This window comes from Haliaeetus leucocephalus, unplaced genomic scaffold (genome assembly GCF_000737465.1).
Source record: "Haliaeetus leucocephalus isolate CR32 unplaced genomic scaffold, Haliaeetus_leucocephalus-4.0 Scaffold646, whole genome shotgun sequence".
Taxonomy (NCBI): Eukaryota; Metazoa; Chordata; class Aves; order Accipitriformes; family Accipitridae; genus Haliaeetus; species Haliaeetus leucocephalus.
This window is the reverse complement of record NW_010973082.1, coordinates 6,259,249-6,273,001: the sequence shown is the minus strand read 5'-3', so window position 1 is coordinate 6,273,001 and position 13,753 is coordinate 6,259,249. Positions and strand designations below refer to the sequence as shown.

Here is a 13,753-nt window from a genome sequence, read left to right as displayed (position 1 = left end):
TCCTTTCCTTTCTCTGACTGCTGACACAACAACTTCACCTTGAAGAGCTGTTTGAGGAAACTTGAAACTTGGATGCTGAGAGAAAGGCAGGGAGAAGAGAATCCTCCAGCAGAATGAGTTTTCTCTCTAGATCTCCATGTTGCCTTTGAATTGCAAGAGCACCATCTTGTGTTTAAACCCAACACAGACTGCGCCCAGTCCTGGGGGTTTCCATCCTCTCTGGAAGCACAAGGAGATAATAACAAGCAGCAATCCATATCAATTCTCATGAGCAACCTGCCCACCATCACTCTCCAGGACGTTTTGACAAGCAGGAAAACAACTCACACACTCGGGTTTGTTATCTCAAAACAGCTTAAGAACTTAATTATAACCAGGCAAAATGGAAACAAGTCCTTGAAGGCCATGCCGTGGAGTATGGTCCAAGGCCAAAAGGCCCCCTTCAAAGCTTGTTTTACACTTGTGCATCAGAGACCATCATCAAGTTAAATAACATTTACAGACTGTATTGCTCAGCTTTCAAATAGATTACAGGGTGCTGAAAAAGGGGGGTGATGGCAAAAAGAATCCCTGATTTTGGTTTGCTATTCCCTTATAGAAAAAGGGAAATTATCTCAGTCTCTCTCTCTCAATAAGTTTGGGGTTTAATTTCCAGCAAAAAAGTATTTTTCAGTAAAGAGCATTCACACTGAAACTTTTTTACTTCCTGTATGATTATTAACATTTTACACATTCTGATTTGAATACCTCTTTTTATAGGAGACTGATACAATTGAGATAACTTTTTAAAAATCTGCTACAGAAACTGAGTGCTTTTCCTATTATCACCACATTCGTTGCAGAAGGTCTTGGGTATTTATAACGGCTTAAAACTTCAGTCTCCAAATATAATTTGTAACACCTTAACCTAGTTCACAATTCTATTAGCACTTCTCTCAACACAGGATCTGAAAAATTAAATTACTTACCCACACACCTGAGGGGCTGTCAGGGCTGCCAGAAGAGCTTAAACATTTCCAGAGTAAAGATTTATGATGCTTCTTCCTATTTAATACATACACACACTGTCTTAGCACGGTGCAATGATGTGACATGCATGTGAAAGGACACATCCCGCAAATAAACACTGTGAGGAGAGGGAAATTTGTCAGTACATCCGCTCTGGAGAGGCAAAAGTCTTGCGAGAAAACTCCAGTAAATGAGCAAAAAGATGGTTTTGATTTTTTTTTTTTTTTAAGAACCAAGATGATAAAATTTCAAGTTGGTACAACACTGGTAACAGGACACTTCACATTTTCTGAACCCTGGATGATTCCTATGTTTGCACGGGCGAGTATGAAGTATTTGCATCCTAGAGGTATTCAAAAGCAACAACTTTACGTAGGCCTGTCGCTACAGCCGGAGAGAAGCAAGAGTAACATATGCTTGCACATTACCACGGGCGAGTTAAGGGACTAGATGCCATCCTGCCCCTGGCACACCAAGGGACAGAAAGTTGTCATTGTGCGAGGAGGGGGCCACCTCAATCCATTACAACAAAGGTTAAGCAAACATTTTCAGTGGCATGGCCGCTTGTTACATGTTAATTAAGATAAATTGCTGGGACAAACGTGGTTAGAAAGTGGCAGGTGAGCCAGGAAACAATTTAAACCTGGCTCTAGCCAAGTGTTCCTTTTCTGCAGTAGAAATCAACCTCTTGTCACCGAGTCCTCGTTCTTCTGCCTTACAAATACACTATTTCCTTTGCTGCGCAGTAAGTAACCAACATGCATTTTTGCTTAGAACCTTACCAAAGATTCATTTAAGAAAACTTGAAAAATAAATTCCAGTGCCAGTGCCTATTTCATCTGAGCTGCAGTTAAGCGGATCTCCTCTGGATTCTTAACCTATGAATCAGTGGGTTTGTGGGCCGCGTAAGAGGCGAAGACGGCATTTGGGAGCCAGTCAGGGAGCAAAGTTTTTCTTCAGAGTTTTTGCTTAGGCCCAGTACGAGAGCGGGATTACACTGCTATCCGTGGGCTGACTCAAATATATTACGCTACCTGTATTTATGATGGCAATATTTGGCTGCTAGTGTAAAATACCCAATTATTCTGCCTTCTGGTAGTATCAAAAACCTTTGAACTTAACATGAGACTACAAAGAACACACCAATCCAATGCATGTTTCATATACATATTTATATATATTTCATGTACAAAGTTACATTCTGAACCCCATGGATTCAATAATAGAAATAAATACTGAAATAACTACACTGCTATATGAGCTTTTCTGCTCACAGAAAAGAAGCCTCAAGTTTTAACAGACAGCAAGTTTAACGCTGTAGTATCCATCTCGGATTACAGAGGCAAGTAAAATTCAGCGTAAAGTGTCCAACAGACAAAACTTCCAAAAATTACAGACCATAAAATGTTTAAAATATATGCTTAAAAGATTGAGAAATGTGCATCAACAAAATTAATAAAGGAAACTTAATCTTGTTAGAGGGCGGGAGAAACATTTAGTGTATAGAAAAATGCTTTGAGGTGCAACATAGGTTGTTACAATATGGCATAACCCTGTTAGAAAAAACATTTAATTTCCCTAAAGAACTGTATTTGAGTTTACCGTGTCTCTTTTACAGAGCAGGGCCTTCACAAGACCCCGTCTCAACAGGGCCGCTTACAAGAGTGCTAAGTCAGGTTTAATCCTTTGGTAACTTTTATAATACTCACATGGAAATAAATATTCAGTTACACAGCATTTTAAAAGACACACGTTCTTTAGAACAGTTAGTATAATAAAACAGATTTAACATTTGTTTGTACTAAGGCAGCCTATGATAAAGTGTCTACGCTCTGCCAGCTCTATCTGATCCAACGCAGGAAGACCTTTACAAGAAATGGACAATGCAGCAGCTTATACAACGCGTTTCACCTTTACCATGCAAACACCCTTACCCAGGCAAGTAATGTGCTGCATATTTTGTGCTCGAAATGTTTCCAAACTATTAACAAGCTGTAGCTATCAAGAGATTAGCTCCTATTTATATGATGCTTTAATCACATGAGTGTATGCATAAACACATTCTTGAGACGGATTTGTAGGAGTGTATTGTCATCTCAGTGCCTGAGTTTTTACGTGCTTTATTCACCATTCAAAGCGACCTTAAACAGAGTTTAGAAATCCCAGGGCACTGTGATGACAACAGGGACCCATCTAATCTACTGTACCTTAGGACAGGGGATAAAGTTTTTTAAATGAGAAATACAGAGAAGTGCACATGCCTTTTATCTACACCCACAGCGGTACATAGTTAACCTACTGTTTTCTTTAAAACCCTCCACTTTTAGACAGAAACAATCATTCTCTGAAAAATTTGCAAGAGTTGGCCCACTGAGGTGGCTAAAATGGCACGGTGGACCAGATACATTTGGCAAAAGACCAGGTACACACTTGCCAGATTGAACTGCTCTAGTTGATAGCAGTAAAGCCGTTCAGAGAAAACAGCTCATTGCTAATTACAAATAAAATGCTACACAAGAACCAAGGAACAGAATTGTGCGCTTTTTTTCTGAGAACATGAGAATGTGACAATCAACCAGTGAGTAAAAGCTTTGGAGACTGTGTTTTCCAAAGAGGGAAAAAAAAAATAAAATTAAGAAAATGGCAGGAGAAGCAATGAAACTGCACCACTCACAGTGAAGATTCTGCACAACAGTAAAAGTTTAGACAGCATTTTTCTTAGACATCCAATTTTGTAAGTTAGTTCAGATGTGCTTCAGATTCAGCATACATGTCTATGCAAGTTTTAAATAGGTCTTTCTAAGAGTGTTTACTCAGTTTACTTTCTGTATTTGTATAATTTTTAAAAAGCTCCCAGACTTTATATTTAAGCCAAAGTACTTTAGGAGTGACATTAAAGATGAATTTGGAAAGCAAATTATGAACATCATGCTCTCATCACTTTTGGCATTCTGAAGAGAAAAATACTACCAAGATATTAGACATCTTTAATAAGGATTTTTACTACATAGTACATGTCCTAGATACATATTTACGAGAGGAACAGCTGTGTACAAAATATGTCGCTTAAAAAGTATTTATACATATAAATCTAACCAATAGACCTGAATGGAGTTCTTCTGGTTTATCAGCTATGATATGCATTTGAAAAAGCTGCCTAAATATATATTTACACAATAGACCTCAGCTAAATGTGTTCATTTAAAAAATTAAGAAAAATATATAAACACATGTTTGCCTGATAGACCAGAACTGCTCCTATTGCATAAAAATGTTTAGGCAGTTTTAAAAAAGTGTTTCTATATTTACTCCTCTGAAACTGTTCCGTTCTCTCACATAATCAAGTTACTAAATTTCTCTGCTAATCTGAACAGAACAGTCCCAGCCTTTTGGGGGTAAATGCTGGATGTTTATTAAAACCCCTCAAAACTTTTACTTTCTAGAGACTAAACGAAAAAGCAAATCTGGGTTTTAAAGTATTCTGAAGTACAGAAATCATGAAGTATTTAACTTAGGTCTGATACTAATGTAGGAAATTCAAGGTAAAAGCAAGACAGTCTTCAACTCACACTTATGGTTAAAAAAATAGATGGTGAGTAGACAGAATGTCAGCCTAATATTAGAGTCTTCTGACTTTCATCAATTTACTCAATCTTAGTGTTACCTGCTAACATTGTTGCTAACTTTTTTTTTTTTTTACTAAACTGGGGTATGCAACTACAAAAAAATACATTTTGTACCTAATAATCTGGCACTAAAGTTCCTTTACAATCTCACTTGGGCAGAATGCATTTTTCCTGTACACTCTCAGTCTTTTCTCATGCTCTAATCGAGGTCTCTAACCTTCACACATGTAGTGCCTCATGAGTTTGACCAGCTAGGCAGAGAAGATCATTCTAGTGCTTAGGACATAAGGAGTTAAGACAAGAAAAGAACAAAAACATATCCCCTGTTCAAGAATTTTACAGTTATTTTCAAATTTAAATCATCCTAAGAATACCCTTTGGAAACTGAGTTGTTCCATGTCAGGGAAATGGAAAAACGCTATGCTCAAAATTGCTCATTATTGAGGGCAGCAGTTCTCAAACTTTAAGTTTCAATAGTGAAGACATGTGATTTTATTTAAATATTGTCATCTTAATTCCTATACAATCCCCTCTTCCCCCCAGATATTCTGATGAATGTAACAAATTAAACCGTATACACTATATGAGCAAGACTTTCCAGGTTTGAAAACAGAAGCTGAAATTTACAGTTTGCTTTAGCCCTCACTGAATATTTGGATGAGTCTTAATAATCCATCTTATAATTTGTCAATTTTTTAATACTCTGGGAATAACTTTGCTGTTTTACTCAATGCATTATACAGTGAAATGAAGCTCAGTTGTAATAAAGCTGAACTCAAGTGAGACTACCAAAGAAGTGAACTACATTAGATTGCTGTGGTACAGTAAAACTAATGTCTCAGTTGCTTACTATGGTGTGCACACCAATTTTGAGAAAGATCTGATTTCATTATACTGTTCCATGTAACACGGGTGCAGTAAACCAGCACAAGCTAATTCCTGTATAGTTAAAGGTATGACAGATTTGCAAGATAAAGTTAAACAGCAAAGAAATGCTTCAACATCATGTAGTGAAACAGGTTTCACAAAATAAAAAAACATGCAGAAGCTTTTTTTTTTATCTTTTTTTTTTTTTTCTTTTTCTTTAAGGTCTCCAGCTGCATCCTACAGGCTCACTCACTGCCACACATTACTTGCCACACTATCAAGTGACTCCTCTCAGCTTTGGCTACAGAAGGTTCAAGTTGTAGAGCTTCTCCAAGGAGTTCAGATTCTCCACCTTCGTCACCTGAAAAACAGCAGCTTTGATTCAGGCACACGATAAAAAACTGTATTAACACCAAATGGAGCAAGACAAGCGACATCCAGGTTTACAAGCAAAACGCTATAAAAGACAGTAGTTGCCATATGCTCATGTAAAAGCATATCCAAGACTGTAAATATATACATTACAAACTGAAAGTCTGTTGCATAATTATTTCAGAGCCTCGTATTCTGATGGTCATATTCTTCAGTTCTAGCCGCCAAAATTAAATGCGGTTTCGTAAGTATCCATGTTCTACACATTTCATTACTTACTTATAACTCTTTAAGGCAGAAAAACAACAACCTAACTTGCAAACTTGCAGTATCTCCCAGGTAGAAATGGAGATGGTTATATGACAAGAAAGTGTGCTAGCATAAACACATAAACCATATAAAGTGCTCTGGAAATAAGAGCAGTAATTGAGCACAAGGGAGACAGCGCCACATTCACATCTATGATGAACCTTTCCCCTTCTTTCCTCTTGTTCTAGTTACCCTTGCTTGTCACAACGCCGCACACACTGGCACAAGACAGCCTTAAGCGTATTCTCCATCGTTGCTCTTCAGAAGAGAAGAGCAGTTTTGTAACTGTGTCTAAGCTCTTGGTGACATGAGCTGACTTGGATCAAAGGTGACAGACTAACCACTAAACAAAACTGCACGTAGACAGTAATAAACCTCAATACAGAGGCAGTCTTGTGGTACAGAAGAACGTCAGTTTAATCAGATGAAATGGGAACTGACCTACAACTTCAGGAAGGTTTCAAGTCACAGTTTGGCTGGCTTTCTGGTTAGACTACTTTGGAGGTGTGAGGAATCTAAACATAGAATAGCCTGAACTTGCTCTTGAGCCAGTTTGCTGCACTAATGTGGTAATGGCTGAGCTAATGCAGCTATAGTACTGACGCTTAACTTCATGGCTTTGCATCATGCCACAAGGACAGCAAAACGCACATTTGGTATGTGGCTATACCCGCTTGGAAAAAGTGCAGAGTTTTTACTACTCACTACAGCGTGGCACAGAATTGCCTCAAGTCCTGCCTCCCCCGTAACTCCACTGGGGTTACCGGCAGGAACATGTTTTTCATTGATTAGTGGGATGACAGAATTTGGGCTGGCCTTCATGGGTTGTCTTTGTACTGTTCTTTGTGGGTTTTTTTTGTTGGTTGGTTGTTTTTGAAAAACACTATAGACAGATTTAGGCAAAAGGTCAGAACCAGGTCCAGGGGTTCTGACTTCTTTTAGGCACTTTCTGTCAAGGTGTCTAGCTGCATATTCTAAGCATAGAACACCCACCACTCTCGTTTTGTTCTATTTCCCCAGTGGCTGCAATTAAAAAAAAAAGTTTACACAAGAAATCTTTTATGGTGTAGGATCATGCAAAAGTGCTACCTGAAAAAAGCAGTGATCAAAATAAGGGCATGCAAAGACAACAGCGAGCTACTTTTTCTCTTCACTCAAAAATGAGTAAATTTTAGTTTGAGTGTTCTTCACTTAATACATGACTTTTTTTGTAGTCAGTCTGCATATTTACGTAACTAAGGATGTATTTTCCAGCAGTTTGAGACAGAAGACTAACCTGTCAAAGTAAGACAAAGTATAAATGGTAAGGTGGTACATGACTCCAAAGCAGAGTTTCAAATAAGCCTTTTTACACAGGCAACTCAGAGGTCATGGTTTATTGGGAGGAGAAGAGTAAGCTGAAGGTGTATGTTGGGGAGAATAGAGATACTTCTATCCTCCCGCCTGCTTAATAAAGACTATACACTGACTGACCACACAAATGCACTCTGCAATCACAACAGAAGTTATTATATGGTTAATGACCTTTCACTATGAAGAGGTTACAACTGATTTTAAGCTCAGTATTTCTTACCCATTCTGAAGTCAATATATCCTTCTCCACCACTTATCACCAACATCGATTTTAAGGGACTCTGGTTGAAGGACTCTTGGGCTGGTTTATCAGCCGTTAGCTCTGTTCCACCACTACTCTGTGGACAAACAACCTGACCTGGATTAAAAACAAAACATTTTTATGCCACATCTCACAGAATAATACCAGCTGTATTTGGTCATTGGATGATATACTTAATGCCTAATGATACACTTAAGTTTGGATTCTAGTATCTCTTCAGCGAGGGACAGAAAGCTAGCTTTGCTCTGATTTCATCTCTCTAAAGAGATGAAGAATCTGTTCAGGTCAGTTCAATGCAAACCAGAAAATTAAATGCCTCTTGATAGATTTCACAGCACAGGTATGCAGATCTAGAGAATGACATTGAAACAAGACTTAAAGACTTTCAGACACACAACTGAAATGATTCAGCGCGTGTCAGCCCATTAAGCAAACTTCTGTCATTTAATTCCAGCACATGAGGTGCATAGAAGCACTGAGAGGGCATTCGGCCAGCACTGCAGCTTCTAGGAAGCTCTTAGCTTTTTCAACTGAGAGTCTTTCCTTTGTGGGCTTTTCCCTTAGTAGCTCATCCTTCCTGCAGGATGTCAGACTCTTAAATTGGACCTTACATCAATTAACAGTTGACTGCCTTCTTAATAGGCAAGTACTCACTCACCACAGTACCTTCTTCCCAGATGGAAACAAAGCACTTCTTCCTTTGTGACCAAACCCTTTTCCTCCCATTAAACAACACTGCACTTGGGAATCAGACAAATCTCGGTAATAAAACATGATAAAACGTTTCTGAATGCACTATTTCATACACTTGCTATCTTTGCCTAAACACTATGTTTAACTAAGCAAATGAAGGCGAAAAAGAAAGTTCATTTGAAGAATGGTAATAAAACCTCACCAGGTACTGCGACAAAGAATTTAACAGCATCACGGTGCCCATGGAAGCAAAGCTGCGCGTGTGCCATTGAACAATATGGTATGAATGTTCCCGGAGTCACTTTGTCACTGTTTTCATCGCCGTATACGCGTATTACGCTCCCCGGACGGTTTCCGGAGCCTGCTGCGGCTTTATTAGCTGTAAAAGAAGAGAAGCGTTTTCTACTTGAAAATACAAGTTACAGAAATGGTTATTTGTTAAGAAACCTTATGGTACCATCTAAAAGCTAAAGCCAACTTAGATAAAAATGAAACAGGAGGGCAGCAATGCCAATTCAAGACAGAGCTGGAAAGAAAAAAGATTGCATGCTTCGTTATTTTAAGTACATCAGAAAATGGAGCAGGATTCTTATTAGTCTAGCATAAACACCAGATTTTAATATCCTACTTTTGGAAAAAAATAATTTGCGAAAGGACCGTATCTTTCACAGAAAATAAGTACCTCTAATGTGTTTCAGTATGAGCAAATTCAATGTACTTAAACATATAATTAAAGACAGTTTCATTCCAACTAATCATAGGGTATCCCCTTGCCAGCAAAAATTCTCTAAATATAGCCACCTGTGGGCATGAAGGAGCTACCCTATTATAATTCTACATCTAGTTTTTACTGAAGTTTTAAAATCCATTAAAACAGAGAAGTACTCATGCTAGACATACAAGCCATCTCCATTCCAAAGACTATCAAAGTAGTGAAAGAAACAGTGATTTGTAACAAGACAGTAAATGATGTGGATTAATGACACAAAGTTATAAGATATGGTATCACATTGGCTGGAAGAAAAACAAAGTCTGTATGAAAGTTCAGCTGCAACACAGGATGATATACTAAACTGCTGAGCAGATTGGTGGCCATTTAGCAAACATAAAACTGCTGCAATGCAGTAACTGCAAGTGGAAAAACATTTAGGAACATACAAAGGGTAGATCTATAAGGAGTGGGAAACAGCCTCGAAGTGGCTATTAGAAGCCTGAAAGTAGATTTTTGTTCAGGATCTGCACTTACCCCTCAGCCCCAGTAAACGTCCCTGGTGGAGGATTACAGCTAAAGTGAGAAAGGAGGAAAGGGGAAATGGATAGGTATGACAGTAGAGGAGAAGGATTAATGAGAACCCACCACTCATATTTTGGTTTTTGATAAGGCAGAGCTTAAAATTTTAGCTCCTAAAACCAGTAAATATCTAATTACAGAAGATTCAATAAAAAGTCACAAAGAACAGCATCTTGTTATAAAAGTTTCAGTACAAAATGGACAATGAAAGCACCGCCACTTTCATGTGCTTTATCGCTATAAAGTTTATTATTGATTAGCAACGTTTCCCCTTTCTCTCTTTCCTTGGCAGGAGGCTACCAAAATAATATAGAACAACTCATGTTTTCAAGTTCCCTTTTGAAATATCATCTGTGGATCTGGAAGATGCCCTGCTGTTGAGACCCAGGGAACTGAGATATGCAATTGGTTATACAAGGATGCGACTGTTTTTGAAAACCGTGAATATTTGTAACAAGGGTTCTCAAACCCACCATCAGGCCACCCACAAACGGTTGTTCCAATTCATGAACAACTAGCAAAACTGAAATTGAACTAAATAGCTTTAATAGGGATTTTTTTCATGTTCACTACTGTTTCAAAACAAACTCCTCTGGAAACATTAAGCTTGATGCAAATTAAGCGCTATAATTTTTGAAAGCATGATTTAAACTATTTCAAATTCATGATAGGAAGCCTGTCCTTCCTTAGTACGTTCATGCAATGCAAAAAAAGACATTTATTGAATGGGTGGATGATGTAATGGAACAGTATGAGAAAAAAATGCATGTATGTGCTGTTCAACAAAGCAGATACAACATGAAGAGTTCTTACTATTCAATTACCCTAAAATATCACCTGTCAGACTGTACTACTTTCTATATAACAACTGTACAATTAGGACTATCAAATTTCTGTATTTTATTTTCTGAAACTTCTGTCCATGTGTTCTAACATTAGTCTCAGGCACAAGTGTTGGGTTGGTTTTTATGGGACTTTTTTTGTTGTTGTTTTGTTATTTTAAATGCAATAAATTTGCACACTGATTCTTCCCAAGCTTTACCTACTTAAGATTTGTTTTGCCTTTGAACTGGACTTTTTCCTTCTCCAGAGGTTCAACTGCCCATATCTGAATGCTTTCTCTCCCACCCCCAAGGAGTTTCAGCCTATGACAGAGGGGTCTGTTATTAAGCAGATACCTGGATTTGCATTACTGGAATTTTACCTAGAAGTTAGTGCCCTATTTGTAGAATGTGTTTACAACTCCTGTAGCTTTAAACGTGTCCTTTAAAGCAGTCGGTACTACTGCTGTTGTAGTCCTTTATACCAGCTTTGCGATGAATTCTCAAGAGCTAAAGCCAATCAAATTGTATTAGCAACAATATCAACTTGCTCAAATCAAACAAAAATCTACTCTGGTGATCATACGGCAATCAAAACATAACATTAATTAGAACACTAAAGCCATCTCTTCCAAGCAATAAACTTCTATAAGTGCTGCTAATACTCGTAACACCTCTAAGGCTTCAAAGCGTCTCTCATTCAAGCCACAACAACTCTGCTCAAATTGAAGTACAGGAGATTTTGGAGATGTGCTTTTTTGCTCAGAGTAATTGTAACCATGTACACAGATTAGGTGCTAACACAGGCCCAATCCGTTACAAACCTGAAAGATTCAGACCTGGCAGTAAAGCTTTCTATCCATTAGCAAGCATCTGAATGGCGTTTAATATTCTCTTTTTGTGTCTACAGCATATTGCACAGTGCTATTCATTTATATTTTACTTACTTTCTGTTAATGGAATGGAGATGATGACACCATTTCCTGTTCCTACCCATAAACGATTACAAGACACCATAAGAGCTGTGATTCTCACAAATGAGAATCCCAGTTTACCAGTACCTAAAAACAAAAGATGCTTTTCATCAAAAATTATGAGCAAGAATAATTTTAGTTCCATAACAGAGAATCTTAACTCCAACTCCCAAACCACGCAGACAAGTAATTCCCTCCCACTTCAAACAAAAACAAGGTAGAGGAGTACATTTAAGTTCTAAAGATAACCTAAAATGCTAAAACACTCTGTTAATTAAGTTGTGAACCTATACAGAAGGAGACTAACATTAACTGCGAGAAAGCACAAAAGGTATAACGGCTCCACAATGCTGCGCAAAAAAGTCTTTTGGGGCTTACAGTACCAGGGCAGCTTTTCAAACAAACAAACAAAAAAAGGTGAGTTTACAGATGCAAGATAATGATTTCTCATCCATTAAAATTAATTTCTCATTCATTAGCCCTGTGAGGGGAGCAGAAGGCAGCTGACCAGCTAAGCACATACTTGTGAAGGATTTCCCACGGCCCAATTACATGTATTTGTTGTGTTATGTAGGCAGTCAAACTGCTCTTATATAAACATTAATGAAAAACATCAGAAAGCTTATTAGCTTCAATAGCAATAAAAATTTGCTATTTTGCATTTGTGTGTTCTTGAAAAAGAGGCAATTTTTCCAGGCAAGTAATGGATTCTTCCCACTCTTAGATTTAGAAAAAGGCATCAGTACAGTAAAACAGAGAAAGATTTTAGTGTCTCTATTGATGCCTGCCCAACCCAGCCACCATTTTCCTCATTAGTTCTGAGTTTTTAGGGACATCTTAGACATCAGGCAGGACCAACAGACTGCATCAGAAGACCCATCATCCTCATCATGCTTTAGAGATTGACAGATTCAAGTCTTCACAAACAGGATTTGACTAGCCTGCCACCCACCCTTCCCCCTAGTTTGTAGTGAGAATTGCCTGATCCATAACAGGAAGAGAAAGCTCCAGACAGCAAGAGGTGTAAGAATACTACAGTTTTTCTCATCAACTTACCTAGCATTTTGCTTACATAAGGTTCAATGTCCACATCTTGTAGATGCTGATACGTGTGCGCATGATAGAGACGCAGGGTGGAGTCCAGACGAATAGACACCCACACCCCATCACCCACCCATGCCAGCTGCCTCACTTGGCTTTCTCTTCTTGGGTGCGCATCAAATGACTTCTATGAAAAATTGGATTTTAAATGAGAAGATGAAACAAAGGAAAGCGTAAGAAAGATTTCTCTGTTGCTCTTACACCGCCAATACCGGCAATTTTCTTAAATCATCTATGACCCTCTGATTTGCGCGATCACTTGCAGGTACAGTGTTTAGCTTAGTTACAATTACCATATGATACTGGTAAAGTAATAGTAAAAATGCTGATTGCCTTCCCTGGAGTGTGATCTCAAAGCCGTAGTTTCCTACCGTGTCTTCATTTACACATCGTATTCCAGCCTACTCTGGCTTCCATCTCCATTTAACCTGGAGCTTTTTTGTTATAAGGTCCTCCTGTTACAGCACAAGATATACATGCCCAAAAAGTGTTTTTTCTTCCTAGTTCTGTCAAGCCTTGCTCTTGAATACCAACGCAGTGCAAAATACACACTATCCGCCAGCAAAACAATTCATTTCACTCTTGTATGAATTCCTTCATTTCAGTTTTCCCATATATACATATTCTTCACAAAAATAGATTATTAATTGGGTGCTTGATACTTTCAGAAGAGCTAAGCAGTCACCCTCAAAAGGTCTGGCCCATGTCTCAGGCCAATTAGCAGAAGCTGAAGTATTAATACTGCTAATAGCTTTCAGAAACCTTAGCCACTTTCTGTACTTGAGATGCCAGGTACACATACAACACTGCGGAAACACCAGCTTATGCACCTTATATAAATAAACTATTCTATAACTGGAGGGAGAGTACATTCAAGATTAACACTTACAAACCTCTAAAGTATGCAAAGACAGATTATAGAAAAGGTTACAGGTGGGTGGAGGACATAATGAGGCATGCACATAGAGAATAAGCTGGAAGCTAGCCTTACAAGCTCTGCACAAGGACACTCGTCGGTTCCTGGCCAGCTAGAAGTGGAGAACTACTCCCCCCCCCCCCCCCCCACTTTCAATTAA

At 38.3% G+C, this 13,753-nt stretch overlaps 1 protein-coding gene across 4 annotated transcripts in view; it reads right to left on the bottom strand.

Annotated features, from left to right (window-relative positions):
• Positions 1 to 2,165: 2,165 nt before the first annotated feature.
• Positions 2,166 to 13,753, bottom strand: part of SPAG9 (sperm associated antigen 9) — a 65,635-nt gene continuing 54,047 nt past the window's right edge. For 2 of the 4 annotated variants that reach the window (XM_010578691.1, XM_010578693.1), the window contains 6 exons: positions 12,633 to 12,804; positions 11,550 to 11,663; positions 9,737 to 9,775; positions 8,693 to 8,869; positions 7,756 to 7,893; positions 2,166 to 5,862 (listed from right to left, as the gene is read on the bottom strand). In XM_010578691.1, the coding sequence (XP_010576993.1) occupies positions 5,747 to 5,862; positions 7,756 to 7,893; positions 8,693 to 8,869; positions 9,737 to 9,775; positions 11,550 to 11,663; positions 12,633 to 12,804 (756 nt within the window). In that variant the 3' untranslated portion in view covers positions 2,166 to 5,746. The remainder of the gene's footprint in view (positions 5,863 to 7,755; positions 7,894 to 8,692; positions 8,870 to 9,736; positions 9,776 to 11,549; positions 11,664 to 12,632; positions 12,805 to 13,753) is intronic. The other 2 variants (XM_010578692.1, XM_010578695.1) reach the window with 1 other exon arrangement.